Below are 22,202 nucleotides of genomic sequence, written 5' to 3'. Positions count from 1 at the left end.
TTGTTATGTTAATGAAGTGACTTTTGGGCCTTGTCCCGTCAGAAGCACAGGTAACAACTTGGACTTGTGACTGGCCTCTGAAGCGGGGGTGGGGGGGTGTCGGGACGACGACGACGACGACGACGGACGGACGACAACAGTCTAGTAAGACTGACCCCTAAATGGGATTTGACACTGTCTCTGGGTAGTGTCAGAATTGAGTTGAATTCTACTACCTGATTGTGTCTGAGAATTGCTTGTTGGTATGGGGGAACCCCCTTCTGAGCAGCACACACTTTGGAATTGGGTCCAGGAGACAGGGGAGGGGGAGGCAAACTAAGAGCACATATAGTCAAACCCTGAAGCCTGGAGAGCCCACAGCAATGCCAAACAATCCCAAACACCCAACCTCTTTGCTGGAGCCGTCAGGCTGCTGCTCCATCACCCAGATGCCAGGCCACTTAAGAACTTCAGTTTGGGTTGGCTGTATTCTGGGTGTGAGGCTGCCCTCTGGTGGCCACTTTGTTAATTAATTTGAAGGCTAAGGTGCTGGCTCTAGGCAAGTTGTAGGGAAACAGAATTGAATGAGGCCGTCCCTGTCCTGCAGGGGCTCATGGTCTGGCAGGGCGATAATTACAGACCAAGGTGAAAAGTGCTGTGATAAGTAGAAGTACAGAGACTGTAAGCTCACAGAAAGAAATAATATTAAGCACCCACAATGTATGTAAGGCACCTACAATAATGTTTGTTATATCATTTAATGCTTCTGATTACCCTCAAGGCACTTATTATTATCTTTCCATGCTTGATAAATAAACATGGAAGCCCAGCCATGTTCAGCTAGTAAGTGGAGCCAGGACTCAAATTCAGGTCTTCTGACTGTCTTCTGCACCCAGCTCAGCCCAAAGGAAAGGCCCAACGGCAGGAGCATGGGATTCTGCAGCATGAAAAGGAGGTAATCTGGCACAGGGATGCAGGAAGGGTATTCCTGGGAGAGGAAAGGGCACGGAGTCTGTGAGAAAGCACGGAGGGTGCAAGGAATGGTGTGAGGAAGGGAGAGACCTGGGAGGAGGCAGGGACTGGATGGGGAAGGGCCCTTACCCCTGCGAGGAAGGCCGTGTGTTGTCCAGCCACGAGGGTTTCAAGGGAAAGTGATTGGGTCATATTTTGGTTCCTAAAGCTGGCTCTGCTTCAATGTGCAGGATAGGTTGAGGGGTCAGCTTGGTGTGAGAGCCCACTCGGGACACTGCTGCCTATGCCAGGGATGCTGACCTGAACCAGGTGTGAGGATGGGTGGGAGATCCTGGGAGCCAAGAGGTGGGCTTTGGGGTGTGGTGACAGACTGCTTGCAAAAGGAGAGTGAAAGGGTGACCCTGAATTCCTTGCTGGGACAACAAAGTGGGTGGTCGTGCCCCCACTGGGAAAGGGAGCCTAGCTGGAGGAGCAGGTCTGGGGACAAGGTAGTGAGTTTATTTATGTATTTGAGTGCTGGCTCTGTGCTGGGCAGTACTGTTGGTGCTGACGGTACAGCAGGGAACTGAAGTCCTGCACATCCTCCCCATCACGGGGAGGCTGACCATAAGCAAAATAAATGAAATATTTAGTCTGTCAGATGGTTACGGTTATTAGGGAGAAGGGTCTGGGAAGGGGAATAGGGAATATGGGTGGGGTGGGGTAGGAATTGTTATCTTCAATAAGTGACAGACCATCTGAAGAGGTCCGTCACTTAACAAAGGTCTCACTGAAGAGATGACAAAGGACTGAAAGAGGTGTGGAAATGGCAGGTGCAAAGGTCTGGAGGCTGAAGCACACCTGAGGTGTCCAGGGAGCTGGATGGAGCAAGCACTGGGGAGAGACAAGGACAGAGAAAAGGCAGGGCTTGGGGAGGGGCAGATGGTGAGAGCTTTGAAGGCCACTGTGCTGACTGGGGCCTTTACTCTGAACCGTGAAGGAACCAGAAGGGGAACAGGGCTGTAATGTGAGCTGACATGTTTTAAAAGGATCACTGGGTCTGCTGTGTTTTCAGCAGATTGCAGGGAGGGCAAGGATAGCTTGATCTTGATGATGCTGACAACAAGGGGCGGGTGGAGGATGAGAATTCTGTGAAAGGCAATAAGGAAAAGCTGGAGAACCTGGGAGAGAGGAGTCAAGAAGCCAAGGAAAGTGGGAACGGGAGGGAGCCACGGGTGGAATCAAGTGTTTCCAAGAGATCAAGTAAGAGGAGGCTGAAGCCATGGGGCTCCCTGGAGACCTTGGTAAGGGCAGGTTGTGTGCATGGGTGGGGGCAGAAGCCAGACTGCTGTGTGTTGAGAGCACCACTTAATTCCCCCAAGCCCCAGTGATCTGTACATTAATCCTAGATTGGAAGACCTGGGAAGGAAAGCAGGAAGGCACATTGTGAGGGCCTTTGAGAGCCCCTAGCCTCCCCATTCACTTAACTAGAGTGGACTGAGTGACCGTCCAAGGCCAAGGAACTCAGTGGGGTCAGAGCGGGGCCTGGATTACAGGTCTCTTGCCCCCAAACAAATGTTCTTCCCACGTGTATCAGGGTAACATTAGCTGCCACAACAAATAAACCCCCAAGTTTTCAGGGTTCAACACAACAGTGCCTTATTTCTTGCTTATTAGATAATAATCTAATGCAGGTGTGCTCAATCAGCACTTGTCCTCCGTGTGGAGATTCAGAAACACAGGTTCCTTCCATCTTGTGGCTCCACTGTCTACAGTACTTCTTGACCATTTTTATGTTACGTATTCCTCTGAGACGCTAGTGAAAGCTAATTTTTTTCACCAGGAATACACACATGCACATCCACACAAAATCTGGCACACTTTCAAGGGGCTCATAGACCCCATGCAGTCATCTATAGAATTCCTATGAGTCCACAGGCCCGGGTGAAAACCTGCTGCATGGGGCCTTAGAGACCTCATGTCCCCTGTTAGATGGGGAAGAAAGCACAGAAAAGGCACAGCTACTTCTTAAGGCCCTGGCATTGGCATGGAATGCACTGCTTCCATGCCCAGCCGTTGGCAAAAACCATCTGACCCAACTGAGGTGCAGAAGGAAGCGGAAACGTAGTTATGGGGACACTTCCATGTTGTCCTCAAGTTTTGGAGGACAGCTCGCTCTGGCACACAGAAGCACCTCTTTGCAGTTGTGCACAATGGTTAGAGTGTGTCTTACAAAGATGCTTTTAAAGCTTAATCCTCTTGTGGGCTGTTCCCTCCTACCTTCCAGCCTTACTCAATGCTGTTTCTTTCTCCTTCCTTCTTCCCTCTCCAAATTCAGCCCATTGTCTTGGAGCCTTGTTGGGGACCTACCTCCTCCAGGACGCTTTCTCTGACCATCTCCATCAAGTCATCTCTGGCCCCTTTGAGCTCATAGCACCCACCCTTCCTTTAGTCTTGCCTTGTGGAAGCTCTTGTTCGTTATCACAGGTCTGATTTTCTGTCCCACTAGGCTGTGTTTCCCGCAGACCCCCAGCATGTCTGATCTGACTCCCTGTGTCCTTGCCACTCAGCTCACAGCCCTCAGTATCCCCTAGAGAGTGGACGGTGCATGTCCGTTCATGCATGGGATCCTCAGGGCAGCAGGACAGGGCAGTGATGCTGACCTGCCTGGACTGATGAGGAAATGAAGGCTCCTAGAGTAGAGGCAAGTGCCCCAGACCCACAGACCATGGCAGGGTTTGACCTTGGTTCCGGGTCTTTCAACTCCAAATCTAATGCCTACTCTATCCCAGGGATGACTGCAGCACCTTCAGTAGCAGAGACAGGTCCAGCTCCAGGGCTGCTACTCCGGGGGCTGTGAGCAACAGTAGATCCCTCAGCACCGAGCAGTGCCTGGCGCCCAGTAGGTGCTCTGTAGATGTGTGTGGTGGGTGGATTTACCAGTGGAGGTGAGAAAAGCTTCTGCTCCCTGCCTCCCATCCCCTAGCATTAATGATTTTTACTCTTCCCCTGACATCCAACCACTCCCTAATATCATGGGGGAGATTTAGGATAACAAAGAGACAGCCATAGTGAAAGGAGACACGGGTGCAGTCAGTGCTGAACTCAGAGGCAGTCATGACCGTAAAACAGTTCAGGCTCCAGGAGAGAGGTGTCGGCTTGAGCCGAGCGTGGGCAAGTGTGTCCACGTCTGCCCTGGATGATGGGCTCCCTGCGCTCCGAATTCGTTATTCGGCTGCAGACACCAGGGCACTTTAGTTTCCCTTAATTAATTAAAAGATCACATAATAATCATTCTCTGATTTCATGTTCAGGAGGCTCTGGCGAAGGCTGGGGATGAGGAAATTTATTAGAGGAGGCTGTTCACTGTCAACTGGTTTGCTCCTTCTTATTAATCTCGCCTGCATCGTCCACCTCTGGAGGAACGGAGAGGGCAATGTTTTTTAAAGACATGGGATTAATTTCACCCTAACACTTGAAGGAAAAAATCCATTTTGACTAAAAACTACCCTTTCTTGTTTAAGGTGGAAAGTGGATACCTTTGGGATTGAACACTAGCTTTTGGATTATCTTCCTCAAGCCTAGTTATAACCCAGTTGACAATAGAAGACTGAGATTCAGGCCCACCTCTTATAGCATCAGGTCCAACCTCTTCTGATGGCAGTTAGGGGTGTGGCCCAAAACTACCCCATTACCTGCCACTAGAGCTCTCAGCCACAACTGGTCACTACTCCCCATGCACAAACTACACTGCACTTCTCCACCCCTGCTCCTTTTACGTGCTACTTCCCTAGCCTGGAATCTCCCACATCACTCCAATCCCCAGCTCAGATGGCTCTCTTCTTCCAGGAAGTCTTCCTTGATCTCCCCCTACTCTGATCACAAAGCAGACACCTTGTGCTGTGTGGCAGGATGGCAACCTTGTCCCACGCATCCCCACTCAAGTCTCACCTGAGTGCAGGGCCCAGGTCCCACATACCTTCGTATTGCCAGTGTCTGCACCCTCTGGCCTCTGGAGAATGCTATTCCGTGTGCATGTGGGGTAACAGAGGGCAGATCTAGGTGAATGAATTACATAGTAGAATGCCTATACAGTGGGAGACACCAGTTCAGAGGGAGTTAGAAGGATCAGGCTGGCAATAGATGATTAGTTAGGGCTGGTTAAAAATTGCAAGCAGGGTGACCAGGTACGACAGTAACCACAGCTCAGGTGTGAGAGGTAAGGACAATTCGGATGACAGTAGTTGATGTGGGCAAGCAAAAGAAGGGCAAGATGCATAACGGATGATGGAGAAGTATCAGTAGGACCTGGACCCACCTACAGCAGCGTTCCAAGGACAGAGACCACAAAGACTGTCCCTAAAAACATTTATTTTCAGAGTGCAGGGGTCCTGTGACATCATCACAGCTATGAAAATAGGGTAGAAAACATAGGCTCTGAGGGCATCATGTTTCCAAATGATAAAAGCCACAGCGCACATTCGCTTAGCCTCTGAGAGGCCTTGGGGCTCTCCCAGGTGAAGAGTCTTTAGGTTGGAACAATCATGCTAACCTGCCTTTTTGGTTTTGGTGAAAACTTCAGACAGTGTAACATTTATTATTATTATTTTTTGTACATCATTACGATGCTACACCCAGCCTCCTGCAGGCTTGATGCTCAGCCGTGTCACCCCGGGGCTCCACCTACCCTGCTCGTTGGGTCCACATCCAGCTCTCCAGATTTGACTGGGCAAGTTTGAGGTGATTCAACTGATTTCGCTGAATGTGCTTATTAGCAGATGCGTGATGTTCTACTGCCTTCTCTACAGTTCCCTATTCCTCTGACATGGTTTCACTAAGTCTCTTCCCAAGCCATCTCCCAACCACTCAAATCACAGAGGAATTAACTGCAGACTTGGATACGGAAATCACTGCCGTGGGGTTTGGGGGAGCCTAGTAGGGCGGGGACGCGAGCAGATCCCCTGGAAGGCCCAACCTCCAGCAGACAAGGACAGCTTCCCTTTTGATCAGGTTCAATTTTGACTTTATTTGAAGAAGGGGTTCCAACGTTTTTAAAGTTTGAAAACCACCCATCTAGTTTCGTTCCCTTATTCAAATGAGGAATCGAGGTCCAGAAGTGAAGGGGACTTTCTCAGGGTCACCCAGAAAGATAGGGGTGAATTCCCAAATGGACCTCATGTTTCTGGATTCCTGGGTCACCCTCCTGCTATGTACGTCAGGGTGATGCCACCCCAGCATTTCAGATGTGGAACAGCCAGGCTTAAAGGCAGAAAATGCAATTCCAGAAAGGACTCCAGAATGCAACGCCCAGTGTGAGTGGCTTGAGAGTGAGATGGACCTTAAGGAGAATCCCTGAAACCTGTGGAAATGGCAGCATCTTCCTTTCCATAGTTACGAGATTTTTCTGAGAAGCAGCACCATGGAGTGGAAAGGGTGCCAAAGAGGACCAGATGCCCTCAGCTCCTGTCCTTCTCAGAGGCTTTCAGGCCTCAGGCAAGCGCTTTACTCTCAGAGCCTGGTTTTCTTCATCTGTAAAGGGGGAGGGACATTAATGCTTATCCTGCCTGCCGTCCCAGAGATGGGAAGTGACCACAGACAGGACAGTGAAATTTAACAACTATCCATATGTGAGATCCCAATTCTGATTTTAAAAAATTTTAGTCACCTAGGGGGTCTATTTTTTTAGGCCAGATATTAAATATTCTCCTTTTTTCTTTCTTGATTAAAAGAAAAGAAAGAAAGCTTTATTTCTGGTTAAGGTCAAAACATCTCTAAGTAAAATGTATTCTACTACACTCTAATTCCACAGCCCAGAGAGAGCAGTTAACCCCATTTTTACAATTTGATGTCCAAAAGCCAGGTCTCCACTGCCAGCTTGGTTAGAGAATGCTGTGCTTGTTAATAAGTGGACATCTTGGTCCCCAGATGCCCAGCCAAGGGGCCCCTGAGTCTGGTTAAGTGTTCCATCTAGGACTAAGTCTCTTTAAAATGGGAAAGCAGCAGGAATAACAGCTGTCCACACCTTCATATGAAGCAATGGCATTTGTTTTTGAGGGAATATTATTTTTAAAAGAATGCTAAGACTATACTTCCCATATTTTTTCTGTAGGACCATCTTACTCCAGGATGGCAGTGTTTGAAGGGACATGGGTAACATCCAGTCCAAATACCACATTCACAGCTGAAGAGAACAAGGCTCAGAGAGGGAGGGACCTATCCAGTTCACACAGCAAAGTTAGAGAGGTCAGGCAGAGGACAGCAGGACCCTCCCCCCTCTTCCTACAACACATACTAAGTCACTAATCAGCCCTAGACAGATGAGGTAAAGAGTCACAGCTGACACACACCTCGGTCCAGCCCTTTAGAATTACAAATATACCTAAGGTGACCTTCCCTTGGAGGGAGAAGTTAAAAAAAGAATTCTCACAGAGCTATTCATTTCAGAAGTATAAAAAGGCTACATGCAGTCTGTTTTCCCAATGTTTGCCCTGCTAAAAACTACATCTGCATACGAATCTAGTTTGCATCTAATTTTTAAAAACATACGAAAGTGGTTATCTACAAACACAGTTCTTCCAATTCTTCACAAAGCAAACAAGATCCATGACTTGACTTTTCCATCATCCTGTAATCAATGTTTCTAAGACCCTAGAAGAAAAGAGGGAAAAGAATTAGAGAAAGAAAGCCTGCTCTGTCGTAGTCAACTATGTGTTAGATGGAAGGTGGGGGAAATGCCGCTAACTTTAAATCTCTCCCCAACCAGGGGTGGTGCCGGTGGGAGCAGAGACGCCTGTGGGGGTCTAGGAAATACATGTAAGGCCAATGGATGGGAGGCAGATTCCAGCTTAATGTGCGGAAAAACTTTCAACTATTGGAAAAATCCACAGATGGTTGTTTGGTGGTAGTGAGCTCTGTGTCCCTGGAGGTATGCAAGCAATAGCCGGCCAATTCTGCATGTTGTAGAGGGAACTCACGGACTGGGCTGTGGCAATGGTATTAAAATTCCATGGCTCTTTGTGACCCCTTTGAAAACTCATTTATAGTAGACTATATTCATACCCTGGTATCATTTCTGTTTTTAAAATATAAATATATGTACTTATAAATTATACATATATTTAAAACATGAAACATACATACACACACATATGTACATACAGAAGTATACATACAAGTGTACAGGACAAAAAGTCTCGATACTTGACTTTTTGATACATATATATAACTATACACATATATAAAAAACTAAAACTTAAGTATCAGGAGGGCAACTTTAAGAGCCATCTCCTCACTGAATTCCTATTTGACGATTTTACACCTTACATTTTCCTCCCTGTTTCTAGAAGCTCTAACTACTTGCAGAGCTACAGACAAGGAAGAACCTGGGAATAGACCCAGGAAGCTCAGACTGTCTTCTTTGCGGGCGTGTTTTCACCTGGGTGCTGTCATAGTGACCACGTCTGCTCTCTTAGCACCCTCACTGGGCGGACTTGGAGAAATAGAAAAAAATAGGTGGTCTTTTTCACCTGACGGACACCCATAACACTCACAGCTCTTGACTTTGCATCCTAGTGGGAAGCCCAGTGTGATACGTGTGTAGAACATACCACAGAGTCTACCTGCCAATTTTGTAATATGTTGCTACTCTTGGTTTGCATTTCTCTGGTTTCCTTGATTCATGTATTTTTCTTCTTATTTATTATGCATCTTATGACTCATCTCAATCTCCCGTGACACAGGTGTACAAATACTGCAGATGACTTGGAACATGCACATTACCCCCTCACATGTGGTCATCTGGACCTGGGAAGCGGGCGGCTCTGTACTGGCTCCGATCCACCACGGTGACTGTGCCGTGCGACTGGGCCTCCCCAACTGCGTTGGCTGAATGGCACTGGTACACCCCCTCGTCTTCCTTCCTCAGAGGGTTGATCTAGAAGTTAAACAGGCAAGTTTGTACAGTCATATATGGCATAGCAAAATTACTTATTTAGTTCTTAATGATTCTGAACACTTACTCCTTTTCAAAATAAGACAGAGCTCACCCTCTATTTCTCTTCTTGCCTTGGCTGCCGAGAAAGAGTTAAACTTCCTTCTCAGTACCCTCTCTATCCTGGCTCTCATTTTAATGTTTCCTCTGCATTTCTGCCTTTTACTGTGAGCTACCTGGTCCTTTTATTGAAGGTGATAGGTATAGATTCCAAGGAAAATACTGCAAACTAAAAGAACAAAACCCTACTGACCACAGAATAGCCCTCAAATGCTCCCAACGGATGCAGCCTTTTCAAAATAACACCAGAGACAACCTTCCCCCACCTCTCCTTGTAATAAAAGGAGGGGAATATGCTTGATGTGAAAAAGCCGTGGACCCAACTGCATTCTGAGTCTCTGAGCTGGGTGGAGAAGTTGCCCACGCTGGCCGAGATGGGGGTGGAATGAGGAGGACACCCTCAAGGGCCCGTCTCACGCCCCTGCAGAGGAGATCCACGGTAGCTCCCTCCTCTCTTGCTTTCTCTCGTCGTAACAGCTTCTCTCAACTGTGAGTCACTACAGACTGGAGAGGGTTTGTGCACCCGTCTCATTTTGATCCCATGGTGGCTGAAGGCGGAGCATCGTTACCCTCACATTACAGGAGACTCGCAGGTAAGTCACAGACTGTTAGGGTCACTGGACATGGTCTAGTCCAAGGCCCTCTTTGTTATTTATCTGTTTTTTTTTTTTTTTTTTTTTTGCGGCACGCGGGTCTGTCACTGTTGTGCCCCTCTCGCTGCGGAACACAGGCTCCAGACGCGCAGGCTCAGCGGCCATGGCTCACAGGCCCAGCCGCTTCGCGGCACGTGGGCTCTTCGTGGAACTGGGGCACGAACCCGTGTCCCCTGCATCGGCAGGCGGACGCTCAACCACTACGCCACCAGGAAAGCCCGGCCCTCTTTTTATGGTTGTGGACGCTGAAGCTCTGAGAGGTAGGGTAACTAGCCCCACTCGGGCCCCCATCTCGTCACTCCATCGCCCTTTTAAACACAGGGCATTCCCTCTTCTCAGCCAAACTGCCACACGTGGCATAGAAGAGCCCTGTAGGAGGATGTGAATCTGCCACCTTCCGTCTTTATCAGCCGTGTGGTCTCAGGCAAGTGTATTAGCTTCCTATGGCTGCTGTTGCAAATGACCACACGTTTAATGGCTTAAGACAACACAAATTTATTATCTACAGTTCTTGAGGTCAGAAGTCCGAATGGGTCTCAGTGGGCTAAACCCAAGGTATCAGCGGGGTTGCCTTCTTTCTAGAAGCCCTAAGAGAAGCATTCTAGAGGCTGCCTGCAGTCCTTGGCCTGTGGCCCCCTCTTGCATCTTCAAAGCCAGCAACAGTAGTTCATGTCTTCTGACACTGCCATCTCTCTGGCTCTCTCTCCTGCCTCCCTCTTCCACGTTTAAAGGACTCCTGTGATTATATCGGGTCCACCCAGATAACCCAGGATAACTTTATTAAAGTCAGCTGATTAACAACTTTAATTCCATCCTTTTTCCCCTCTTGCCACACAACATACCATATCCACCAGTTCCAAGGATTAGCACATAGACATCTTTCCGGGGCCATAATTCTGCCTACCTCTGAAGATCACTTCTGCTCTCAGGGGTTATACTACCTGCCCTGCTTTCCTCTCAGTTACTGTAGGGTCCAAGGAGAAATGGATCAGAGTATTTGAAAGGTGTAACATGTTATAGAAATATAAAAGGTGCTTTATAAGGGCCAGTCAATAATAGCCAATAATCCTAAACAAATGAGATACTCACCAAAACCCAGGCCGTGGCCGCGTGGTCAGAAGGGCCCCCTTGCACCTGGACAGCTATATTGATGTGGTCCCCAGGCAGGTCCTTCAGCACCTGAGTGCCCTCAGGAGACCGTGTGACCTACAGAGGACAGAAAAACCAGGAGTGATTTAGAAAAAGCATTTCTGGATAAGGACCACCCCACAGACACCCTCGTTGTCTTCACCTTCCTGCTGACTTGAAGGCTGACCCTAGTATCTCTTATTCCTATTAAATGCCAGTTTCTTCCTAAGCCTGAACGTATGTACAGACAGTGCCCCCTGCTGGACAGCGAAGATGTAGACACCACCACTATCAGAATCTCATTGCCTTTCTCAGGGCTGTTGAGATAAGGAGACAACATATGCCAGTCTCTCAAAAACTGAACTGCAGAAAGATCTAGTTTTGGAATAGGATTGGGTCATTTGCCACCAGCCAAGTCTTTCTAAAACCCAGATCCAGTGAAGGAAGCTCTAACTTCATCTCAGCTGACCTAGGCTAGATAAACAGCAGAACTTCCTGGACAGCTAAGTGGCAGAGGGAGCAAATGGCAACACCCCTTCTCTGGGGAGAGGTTTGGGGTAAAAGTTTTGAGGCATAAATCTGGAGGCAGAGGGGTGGAACATAATTTTTTTTTTAATCCTCCAATTCACATATAAACACACACACACCCTTAAAAAACATTTATACACCCCACCCCACCCCCAAACACACACACACAGAGAAGTTCTTGGATATAAATACCTTCCTCCACGTGACAACTGGGGCAGGCACAGCTCTCACCTCACAGGACAGGGACGCCTGTGCCCCGGTGACATTGTGAACACTCCGGGGTGGAGTGATGACCACAGGAGCTGGGAGAAGAAGACAAGGGAAGACAGCCTTGACCCTGATCAAGCCCCCCACATCTAAGATACCCTGCCTGCAGAGAGCATGTTGGGGCAGATGAGAGCTCCCCACAGAAAGGACACACTCATAGGCAAGGAATCGTAGAAGAGAGTTTTCTTAGACCTGGAAGGATGCCTACTTGTTTCCTCCTACATTGCCTTTGTTCTACCAACAGGAAAACAGGGATCCAGAGAGGAAAGGCGACTTCTCAAAGTCGCCCAGCATGTCTGTCTGTGGTCTCATCACACTCCCTCCCAGGATCCCTTCCAGGACCCCAGCTGCCATCTGCTTACAGCTCAACTACACTGACAGTGCGCCAGGCTCCGGGAGGGGCTGGTGTCACTTCACCCGAGGCAGAGTCTTCTACCAGATGGGCTTTTCTCCTTCCGCATGGAGGGCATTTCAAAGAATAACGCCATGCAGAACAGCTGCCCTCACCCCCTGCTGAGACCCGCTGCGGTTCAAGATGCTCATTTGCATATCACAGGCTCCACACACCTCCCCATCCTCGAGGATAAAACTGCAGGCACGGACACCGAGCCTCGCTGCGCTGCGTGGAGAAAGGTAAATCAGGGAATCCGGCAATGTGGTGCTAGGCTGCCAGCACGCTACAGGAAGGACGGGGCGGGTGTGGGCTCGCTGGGCGGGACAGGAGAGCATGTAGCATTTGAGTTAGACACTCTTAGCTGATACTCCACACTCTGCCCTTCTCCCTGTGCCTGGCATCTGCTCTGCTCACACTGGAACTAAAAGAATCAGGTCCAACTGCCTCAGCTTTCAGGCCCTCCGCCCGGCCCTCAGCGTACCTGCCTGCCCTGCCCTGCCCTGCCTTCCCTCTACGTGGAGTGCGCCCCCAGCTCCCCATCCTGAGGGCCTGGGGGTGTGTCCTAGTCCAGGACCAGGGCGTCTGCCCGCTTTGACTGACTGAAACCCAGCCTGCCTTGCAGTGCAGTTGCTTCATCTCGTCTCACAGACCCACCCTCGCAGCTGGGCCCATGGGGTCTTGGGCGAGGCGCAGTGTGGAGGCTTGGTGAGGAGTATGCTCTCTGCTCAGGTCTGCTGTCTGTAAGATGGGGATAATACCCCCTGCTTCACAGGGCTGTTGAGCTGATCTTACCACGTGATGAGTGTGAAACTGAGGGTTTGAGTTAACACAATATGCAAGTGGGGGGCAGGGGAGGCCTGTTAAACAGATGACTCCGCGAAGAAAGGCGTGACAAAAGAGCAAACACATTCACCCTTGGGCCATCAAAATGCAGAGTTCACGACTCTTGGGGCTTCACCTGGGGACTCGGACATCCCTGCAGCCCTCCACAGGCCAGCCTTGGAGAGGGAAAGGGCCCTGGCCCACCTAGGTGGGGCTGCAATGAAAAAGGAGAACAAAGGGAGAGAGACAGAAGGCTGGAGCAAGAGCATGGAGGGAAGGAGTGAAGGGGCGCAGAAATGAGACTGGCCTGACCCCTCCAGACAGACTGGGAGGCAGACCCTGTCAAACTGGTGCCAAAAAAATCTCTGGGAAAGTGTCTTAGAGCTATGGAGTCTCAAACTGGAGGGGCCCAACTCCCCAAGAGCATGTGCCTATCTGTGACGGGCTCATCTAGTCTTCACTTGCATGCCCCCAGTGATGGAGAGCTCACTACCTATGAAGCCAGGTCCTTCCGTCCTTGGCTCTGCTGGTTAGAAACCTTGTTCTCACCTGGAGCTAAAACTCACCTCCTGTAACTCCCACCTATTAATCTCAGGGCTGCCCTCAGGAGCCCCACAGCACCTTGGGTGCCTCAAATGGCTTCCAGTGAGTTGAATACAGACCCTGCCCTCCTTACCCCCAGGCTGCTTTCTTCCCCCTCAGCCTGATCAGCTCACTCCTTCAGCTGTGACCAACTGAACGCCCTCCAAGCACCACACCGCTACCCACAGCCCCGAGTGTAGCCAGTCCCCTGAATGGACTAAGGTTCTAGGCTTCTAACATTGCCCAACGTGACCCAGCCACCTGCTGACCGCTACAAAGAACCACAGCACTGCTGCTCTCTGGCGGAGCCCCATCTGCAATGGATGACAAAGAAAGTCTAATTTATTCACAACCCCCTGCCAGCATTACTTCCTTTGGAGCCCAAACCAGTCGTCAAATGGCTCGCCGTGGGAACAATCAGACCTGCATCTTATTCCAAAGCCCTCAGTAGATTCCAAAGGGACACTCAATCAACATGCTTTACTTTCTTTCATGTAGAGTCATAAATTTTAAATGAGATTTCATCAATCCCTTTCAGGCCTAAATGAATAAGCCAGTAAATCACATTTCATCTTTCTCTCTCTTTGCATTTCCCCCTTTTTCCATAACTACAATTAAGAAAGACCATCTTGGAAATACTGCCTTTGCCACTAATTTCAAGGCAGAAAATAGCACTTCTTTTCCAAAAGAGCCCCCTGCTTTTGGTGATAAAGTGATGTTCAAATTTTGATTTCTTTTTAAATGTACATACAGTACATTCATTCCCTCTAGCGTACAGTTCTAAGTTTTGACAAATGCATACGCCGTGTAACCACCACCATACCCAAGATATAGCATTGTTCAGTTATCTTGAAAATTGTCCTCATGTTGCTTAATCTGTTTTTAATTTTAACATCTGATTTTAAATTTAAAATATTTTTATCCATAATAGCTCTTTACAATCAGTCATCATTATCATGATAGTATTAATGGTAATAATACCACCCTTCTGCTTACAGGCTTAAGCCATTCGATCCTTCCAGCAATCTCCCCAGCTGCCAGATGGGGGAGCTAGCCAGGGTTACCCAGCCTTAAACAGCTGGGTGAGGCTATGAGCCCAGCGGTCTAGCTCTGAGCTCTGTCCTACACCATCCTGCCTTCTCCTGAAATGACAGGGAGTTCCATGTCTGCCACTCCTTTCATCCTCACACCAGCCCTGTGAAGTAGGTGCTTTTAGCCCCACTTTACAGATGAGAAATCCAAGGCTCAGAAAAGTGAAGCACCTGGAGGAGTGAAGATGCAAACCCAGGCACGCTGATTCCATTAATCCCACATGGATTTTTAAAGTGAAACATTTGTTAGCCATATGGACTCCATTCCAGAATAAGAAAGAGTTCCTTAGGGATTGTGTTGGGGGCCCCCAAGATAAGTCCCAGGATCAATGATTTGCTACAAGGACTCACAGGACTCGGCACAGTTTACTCACAGCTGGGATTTATTACAACAAACAGAGACAAAGCAACTCAGCAGAGGGAAAAGAGGCTCATGGGGCAAAGACCCGGGAAGCCAGGAGCACACTTTGAGGAGCCTCTCCCAGTGGAGTCACACAGGACGTGCCTAATTCCCCAGCAACGACTTGTGACAACACGTGTGGCGTGCCCTCTACTAGGGAAGCTCACTAGACATTCAGTGCCCAGGGTTTTTATTGGGGTCCAGTCCCCCAGCCTCTGCCTCCTACGTACCAAAATTCCAGACTCCCAGAAGTAAAGCAGGTGTGCAGCATAAACCATGCTGTTTGTACAGTGAGCTACTCTTATCAGTTCTGGAAACGGTGGGAAGCCTCCCCACATCCAAATTCTCAGACACCAGCCAAGGGTCAGCCTCGCCAGCAGGGCTTTCTAAGGATAACAGCCTCAGGCCTGCTATGTTTACTCTTTTCTGCACAGAAATGAAACTCTCCATAATCACCCCAGGGAACAGCTCTTGTGAAGATACCATTAAATGGGCAATGTGTCCTTAACCCTGGCAGGACATTCCCAGTCTTACTGTCCCCAAGGGCTCATTCGAGTGTGGCGCTGGGGTCCTCCACATATGACTACCACAGGCAGGTTCAATCCTGTCTCTGCCACACTCCAGTTTCTTCTTTAAAATGGGCACAGGAGTCCATTCTCTCCGCTGTGCCCTCTACACAGGCTGTTGTGAGGACAGTAAAAAGACCTCTTGCCAACTGTAAAAGGCTTCCACGGAGGGACCTGAGGACTCGGCAGGTTGTGCCACCCCAAAGGGTGGTCTCCTCGAAGATGCCCTGCCTGCTCAGGACCCTCTACTGACCTCTGGTGAGTGGGCCTACCGGTCGGGCCCCGCCTGAAGGCTCCAGAAGCCGTGGCCCAGAGCCCTCACTCTGGCGAGCCCGGGGCGCAGCCTCTCACCTTGCTGCTGTCCGAGCTGCCACGCTCCTGGAAGAGCCAGGGCTCTCCTTTCTACCTGCCTTTGGCAAGAGTCATGTGGCTTTCAGGAGGGAGGATGGTGTCTGGTCAGCCCGGTCTGTGAATGTGCCAGCTTTGTCTCCCTAGTTCTTCCTTGCTAAACACTCGTTTCCTTCTGCTTGTGTCAGCAACAGCCCTGGAAATGCTAGGCTGGCACAAACCTACCCATCAGGTAACAGAATAGTCACCCAGGTGGGCACTGGGGGTGGGCCAAATAGCACCAAGGGAAACTCAAATGCCCGGGGGCCTGGTCGCTAACCATTGGGCAAGCTGCTAACAATTTCCTCCTTATCTGCAAATGAGGGTAATGACTGTGGCCCTACATCCTCCGGGGTGAAGGGAGAGAATGAATGTGACTGTGTTATTAACCGTGTGGATCTATACAAATGAAAGGGATCGATATTGCTAAGTGTGTGGGGATCTGTCCCCCCACCCTGTCAACTGAGTGTCTTTGATGGCTGGAATGAAAGATCTTCCTTAATGCCTCTGAGATTTCTTTAAAGTTAATGGCGCTCGGGAAGGAAAGAATATCAGAAGTCATCCACCAGGAACCCATCTGCTCGTATGAAAAAAAGCACACAACCAAAGACTTTAATAATCAACACACTGAACAGCCCTGATAATTTATGCTAATAGTCAACGTGAGGATGTGGAACCAGAAACAGCTTAATCCGGCTCCCTGCAGCCTATGCCTCAAGCCCCCTCCCTCGGCATGAAAGGCTTTTGAACATGAGGCCCCCCCTTCTTTGTCCCTCTCACAAAGTGGTATTCGCTGCCTCTCCTGGTTACCTGGTAACACACGCCTTGCACAGACTGAGGTTTCTAAGTGCAGCTGGAATTTCAACCGAGGCGAATTTTCTAAGATTTTGGATCTCAAGAGCTCACTGAAGCTTCAGGGGCTCAGTGCCCCCACGGGCACTGGCACGGGACCCCGTTCCTATTTAGTGCAGCATTCAAAACACGACCTCAACCTGCTTTCTGCAGGATCCCAACCTCCTCCCAATGCTAGCAAACAGGTTGCATACCTGGAACAAAGCAGCCTTTTATTTTATTTCATTTATTTTTGGCTGCGTGGCATGCAGGATCTTAGTTCCCCGAACAGGGATTGAACCCATGCCCCCTGCAGTGGAAGCTTGGAGTCCTAACCACTGGACCACCAGGGAATTCCCCCAAAGCAGCCTTTTAAAGTAATGATAACAATTACAGTACTGTTACTGATAATAACAGTAACAACAACGCCATGCCACCTTACTGTTGAGAAATGGAACTAATAACTCAGTACAGAATGAAGTGTCACCCTGCAGCATGGCACTCAAGGCCTGCAATAAGCCTGCCCCAGACTACTCTGGGTATCATCTCCTCTGCCAACCATCCCACTGGGTACTGCCCACGGGTCCACTGTTCGCACTCGCCCCAGGATCTCCTTCCTCCTTGTATTCGTTCATGCTGTGCCTCCCCATCCCCCCTTCTCAACCCAGGAATTTTCTACCCATCCTTCAAGGCTCCTCTCAGGTGCCTCCCCTTCTGTGAAGCTATACCTGTTCCTCTCAGGAGCCATCACCTGGTGCTAAACAGAGGAACCAGCAGCAAGCCTTGGGGGAAAAAAGGAAGGTGGATTCAGACTGAGAAGCCCTGAAGATTCAAGGGTAGCCAATTTGCAGCACCTTCCAGAGTGCTAGAGGTGCATGGCCCCATCTGAAAACAGCCAGGAAAACTCAGGCTGGAGCTCCACCTCAGCTGGGAACTAGTTATGTGGCTCCAGGGAATTCTCTTCTGTCTGCCTCAGTTTGCCCTTCTATTAAATGGGAGTGAGACCTGGCCAGGGTAGTTGTAAAAATCAAGGAAGAAGATGGAATGCAAAAGTGATTTCCAACAGCAAAGAATTATTCTTATGTGGGAACATAGTGGGTCTTCAATATATGTGTGTTGATCAAAGGATTACTCTCATTAAGAGCATTTTGGGGCATTTCAGAGAGTAGGGGGAAAGGTCAGAATTTAAGCCTGAAAACTGTTTCCAAATGCCCCTCAGAGGCATGGGTAAGAACACTTCCCACACTGCGGGAGCCTAATATTTACAGAGGCCTCATTCCCTTAAAGTCAGGTGCTTGCTTGTTTGAAGGCACAGGTGAGGACTGAGGAGGGGTGATTTTATTACCAATATTGAAGCAGAACAGCTGCTGCTCTGACAGTCTGTTTCCCTTCAAGCAAGGTCCCCAGGGGCATTGTTAAAAAGTGCTCCTGCCAAGTCATCTGGATAAAGGATGGCTTGAGGGCAGCACAGAATGAGGTGCTGCCTTCCGTGGCTGGAAAAGATCCCCCGTCCACACCTTCGTGCTTCACCAGGACACAAGGGCAGGGGGGCCACACAAACATTTCAGGACAAAACGAGATGGGAAAACAGTGCCGGGGTCTGGATAGTGGCTGATGACACAATCGCTGGTAGGGAAGGAGAGCAAAATTCTGGGGAGGCCTGACGCCTGTCACTAATGGGATCATTAAGAGCAGCTTCTGAATTGCCTCTGTTTGGCCCCATGAACATCTTTACTCCCAGGGCCTGTGCCTGAGGTGGGCTCAGAGCCCACAGATCGGAGTGGAGGGGCTGTCACATTTACTTGTCATTTGGTAATTTTCAATGAATTAGGGGTATGGGGCTTCCATCTGCCATCTGGCCACACTCTGGTAACCATGGCAACCGCCACCTGCCTGACTTAACACTATCAAGTCCTGTCCTGAAACAGTACTGAATAGGGTGCTGGGGACCCAGAAGCTAGCCAGGCTTTACAGATCACCCTGGATGAGTCCCTTGCCCCATGGGCCTCAGTTTCCTCTGCATAACAGCAGATTTGGTCTAAATGCCTTCAAGGCAGCTGTCTCTTAGGAACAGAATACCAGCCCAGGGAGGAATCATCTGAGACCATCAGCAGCGGTTAGAGTCTGGGGACCTGGTCAGCATTTCTCATGTCTCCTGCATGTGAAGTGAAAGTGTTACCTGTCTGGAAACAAAGAGACCTGCCTGTGAATTAACTGCTGAGGAAAGCAGATTGTAAAAGCGGGTGACAGGAACGAGAAGAAAGGAGACAGGACTGTTTAAATGCCACAGGGCAGAAACAAAGGTTTGAAGTGGAGGAACCTCTACAGTGGCTCCACAGGGGCTGATACAGCCCCTGGAAGGAACCAGCCCAAGGCTGCAGCCAGGGAAACACCAGCCAGCTCTCTCCTCTACTGGGAGCCCCAACCAGGAACAGCCAGCGGTGACTTTCCTGTGCTTCGGGGGCTGCCTCAGACCCCCCAGTGGGCAGCACATTATTTCCAAGTTTCCAGGGACAGGGGCCTTCTTGCTTCATCTCCAGTAGGAACACCCTGCTCCCCAAACTCCCAGTCTCCTGGAGGCAAACATGCCAGGCCTGGAAATAACTGTACCAGCAATTACTTAAGTACCAAAAGGGACAGCAGGCTCATCAAAATTACGACCAGCTCGGTGGCTGGTGTCTCCATGGGTTTGGTAAGGAAGGGTACAGGTTGTGGATTCCTGTCCCGGCCTCCTTAAGTAACTGGCCAGGTAAGGAAAAACTGACCCGAGGGAAAACTGAGGCCCGTGCAGTGCTGTCCATCGCGGCGCACGGGGTGATCCTTCACCCCACAGCCCAGGGGGTCGGGGTCCCTCTTTCTTTACCCGCCCCAGCAGTGCAGGGCAGAAGCCAGACTCACCAAATTCGCAGGGTCCGTCCCGCGCCTTGTGCAGGTGGCCGGGGTGCGCGCGCGGCACCTGCCGGGCGCGCAGGCGCAGCGCGCAAACGCTGGGGTACGAGCGGCCGTCGGAGCCGCAGACGGCGCCGCGCTGCGCGCACACGCAGAGCCCAGTGCCCTCGGGCCCAGCCCCCGCGGCGCGGCTCGCGCACACTAGCCCGGGGCCGCAACGCGCGCCGGCCCACCCCCCGCAGCTCGCGCCCTCGGCGCCCACGCAGCGCGCGCAGCAGCCGCACTCGTCGCGCGCCGCGATGCTGGGCGCGGGGCAGCGTGCGGGCTCGGGACAGCGCTCCGGCCGGCACGGATCGCACTCGGGGCTCTGGCCGCCCGCGGCGCGGAGCCCGAGGCCGGGTGCCGGCTGCGGCTGCAGCAGAAGGAGCAGCAGGAAGAGCACGGGTGAGCGTGGCATGGTCTGCTCTGGGACGGCAGTGGCGCCTCTGCCTGGAGCTCCGTTCAGCGAGCGCGGCGCCTCCACCCCGCCCGCCTCGCAGTCGCTGATTGGCCGGGCCTGCACCGCGGGGCTCCCACACTCGGCTGCTCGGCCCCGGGCTAGCGCGGCCCGGTAGGCTCCTGGCCCGGCCCGGGTTCCGAGCTGGAGGGGTGTTCTGAGACCTGCTCTCCGACAGCCAATGGGCTCTTGGAGACCCAGTCGGGGCGGGAACTTGCCCGAGGTCGCTCTGGTAGAGCAATGATTGGGTGTACGGTCTCCGGATCCGAGGTTAGCTCCAGGTACTATTCCACTTAATCCAGAAGGATGCGCTCTTTTATTTTATTTTGCATTTAGTAGTTTTCTAAGTCTTATTTTAAAAAGGGAATATATAGTTTAAAATTTCAAAGTTTACAAATGGATGTAACTGAAATGAGGGCTTCCCTTCCACCCTATGACCCAGTATCCCACCCCCCAGCTTCAGGAGGCTACACCTTTTATCAGGTTCTTGGGTATCTTTCCAGGAATTTTGTATGTTTATAAAACCACGTATGATTGCATGGCCCCTCCCTTTAAACACACACACACACACACACACACACGCATGCTCTACACGTTACTCTGCACTTGGTTTTTCTACCCACGGTATTTCCCATAGTTTCCCCACCTCTTACCATCTGTGAAACTGACCGTCTGTAAATACAATCAATGGAGTGGAATTTAACTGGCTTTTTTCCGCCATAATGCTACATAAAGTCATGGTGCATCTCAAAGTCATCCGTGACTTTGGCTGTGATGAGATGGTGATACATTTTGGATTGTCCTTGGACATTTTAACTTTGCAAAGTGTTTAACTGCACAAAAACGTAGTTATTTAACTAGTTGTTTTCAGTACTTTTGCTACCGCAAATAATGCTCTGATGTCCTGGAGCACAAGCGGCAGCGTATCTCTGCCATAGTGGGGTGTGCGTGTTGGGAAGACACAGTGGAACAGGTTCTTTCAGTCAGATTTTTATTCCTGTGGCCCCTGTGCTTGTGCAGAGTCAGACTCTGCACCCTGTCCATGGCCCAGTCCTGGCAGGAGTCCCAGACAAGAAACCCAAGGGAGTCTTGATTGCTGGAGTTTAATGTGTGGCCAAATGAAGACACTGGATGGAAAGAAAGACTTGTTGACCAGACTTTACGAGTGACTTTTCATGCCTTCACCCCCTAGCCCTCATTTGCCCTGTGCTGTTTTCTTTATTTTCTGAATTTCTAGAGAAGAGATGGAGGAAGCCTCTTGGAGTCTGGGAAGACCAGCTACAGTACTCTTGTGTGATGTCCATTTTGCTTTTCAAGGTCCTTTCCAGTTTGCAGCTTTCAGGAGATGTCCTTATTCCCCAAAGGAGCCCCTGCAGAGGCCACTTTATGTAGTGGTCAGAGCAGGGCCAGCTGCCTGGCCTGCTGCAGCTCTTCCCTTGCAAGTAGATATATAGAACAGGTACAGGCAAGCACCATGGGAGTGGTGGTAGATGGTGATAAGGACTAAATATAATAATGTCAGTATAGCACTCGACATGGCTCTCAGTACTTATTAGCAATTGATTGCAACCAGGAGGCTGCTGTCTTTACCTGGAATGGTCTTTAAAAGTGCTCACACCCCTTGACCTTCTACACCCTTCTATAAGCCTCTCCTAAGGAAATATCACTATGTGTGAAGATTTCATTCTGGAGTTGGTCACTACAGCAAAAATTTGGAAAAAACCTAAAGGCCCACTGATAGGCAATGATTAAATAAATTATGGTATATCCAACAATAAAGGATTATCTGGGCATTGAAAATGAGGAAGGAGAGGTAGCTTAATGGCAATGAAAAGATGTTTGTAATATATTGTTTAGTGAAATAGCAATGATAAATTGCATGTCTAGTATGAAGGCATATTTGTAAATATGTGGTTTTGTATACGTGCAGAAATTCAAGATAGTTTAATGATGTAAAGGAAACACTTATAATGTTAAACGGAACAAAGCAGGGCTTGGAAACAAAAGAGATAAGCTCCATGCTGGTTTTCAGAAACATCCTTCCTAATGGGTTCAAACTTTCAAATGGTCATGGGTGTCCAAAGTGAGAATGGACTGCTCCAGAGGTAGTGAGCTCCCTGTCAGTGGAGGAGTTCAAGGATGGCAAGGAGTGTGGAGGGGATCAAAGCATCAGGGATTGGGTGAGAGG

General features: G+C 49.9%; 1 protein-coding gene across 1 annotated transcript; it reads right to left on the bottom strand.

Annotated features, from left to right (window-relative positions):
- Nucleotides 1-8,713: 8,713 nt before the first annotated feature.
- IGFBPL1 (insulin like growth factor binding protein like 1) lies at nt 8,714-19,975 on the bottom strand. Its single transcript, XM_032635691.1, has 4 exons — nt 19,528-19,975; nt 11,482-11,591; nt 10,723-10,839; nt 8,714-8,863 (listed from the first exon to the last, which is right to left on the bottom strand). Exons 1-4 carry the CDS (start codon nt 19,973-19,975, stop codon nt 8,714-8,716), a joined length of 825 nt encoding a protein of 274 aa, XP_032491582.1.
- Nucleotides 19,976-22,202: the final 2,227 nt, after the last annotated feature.

This window comes from Phocoena sinus, chromosome 6, assembly GCF_008692025.1.
Source record: "Phocoena sinus isolate mPhoSin1 chromosome 6, mPhoSin1.pri, whole genome shotgun sequence".
Taxonomy (NCBI): Eukaryota; Metazoa; Chordata; class Mammalia; order Artiodactyla; family Phocoenidae; genus Phocoena; species Phocoena sinus.
Note: the sequence above shows the minus strand (reverse complement) of the source record. Positions and strands in the feature narration are given on the sequence as shown.

What these genes read in the sequence shown, in the direction of transcription:
- IGFBPL1 (XM_032635691.1), bottom strand. Translation starts at nt 19,975, where the DNA reads ATGCCACGCTCACCCGTGCTCTTCCTGCTGCTCCTTCTGCTGCAGCCG. An exon ending in GGACGGACCCTGCGAATTTG is followed by an intron (nt 11,592 to 19,527) that starts GTGAGTCTGGCT and finishes TTCTTCTCCCAG; the next exon opens with CTCCTGTGGTCATCACTCCA. An exon ending in CGGCCACGGCCTGGGTTTTG is followed by an intron (nt 8,864 to 10,722) that starts GTGAGTATCTCA and finishes TTTAACTTCTAG; the next exon opens with ATCAACCCTCTGAGGAAGGA.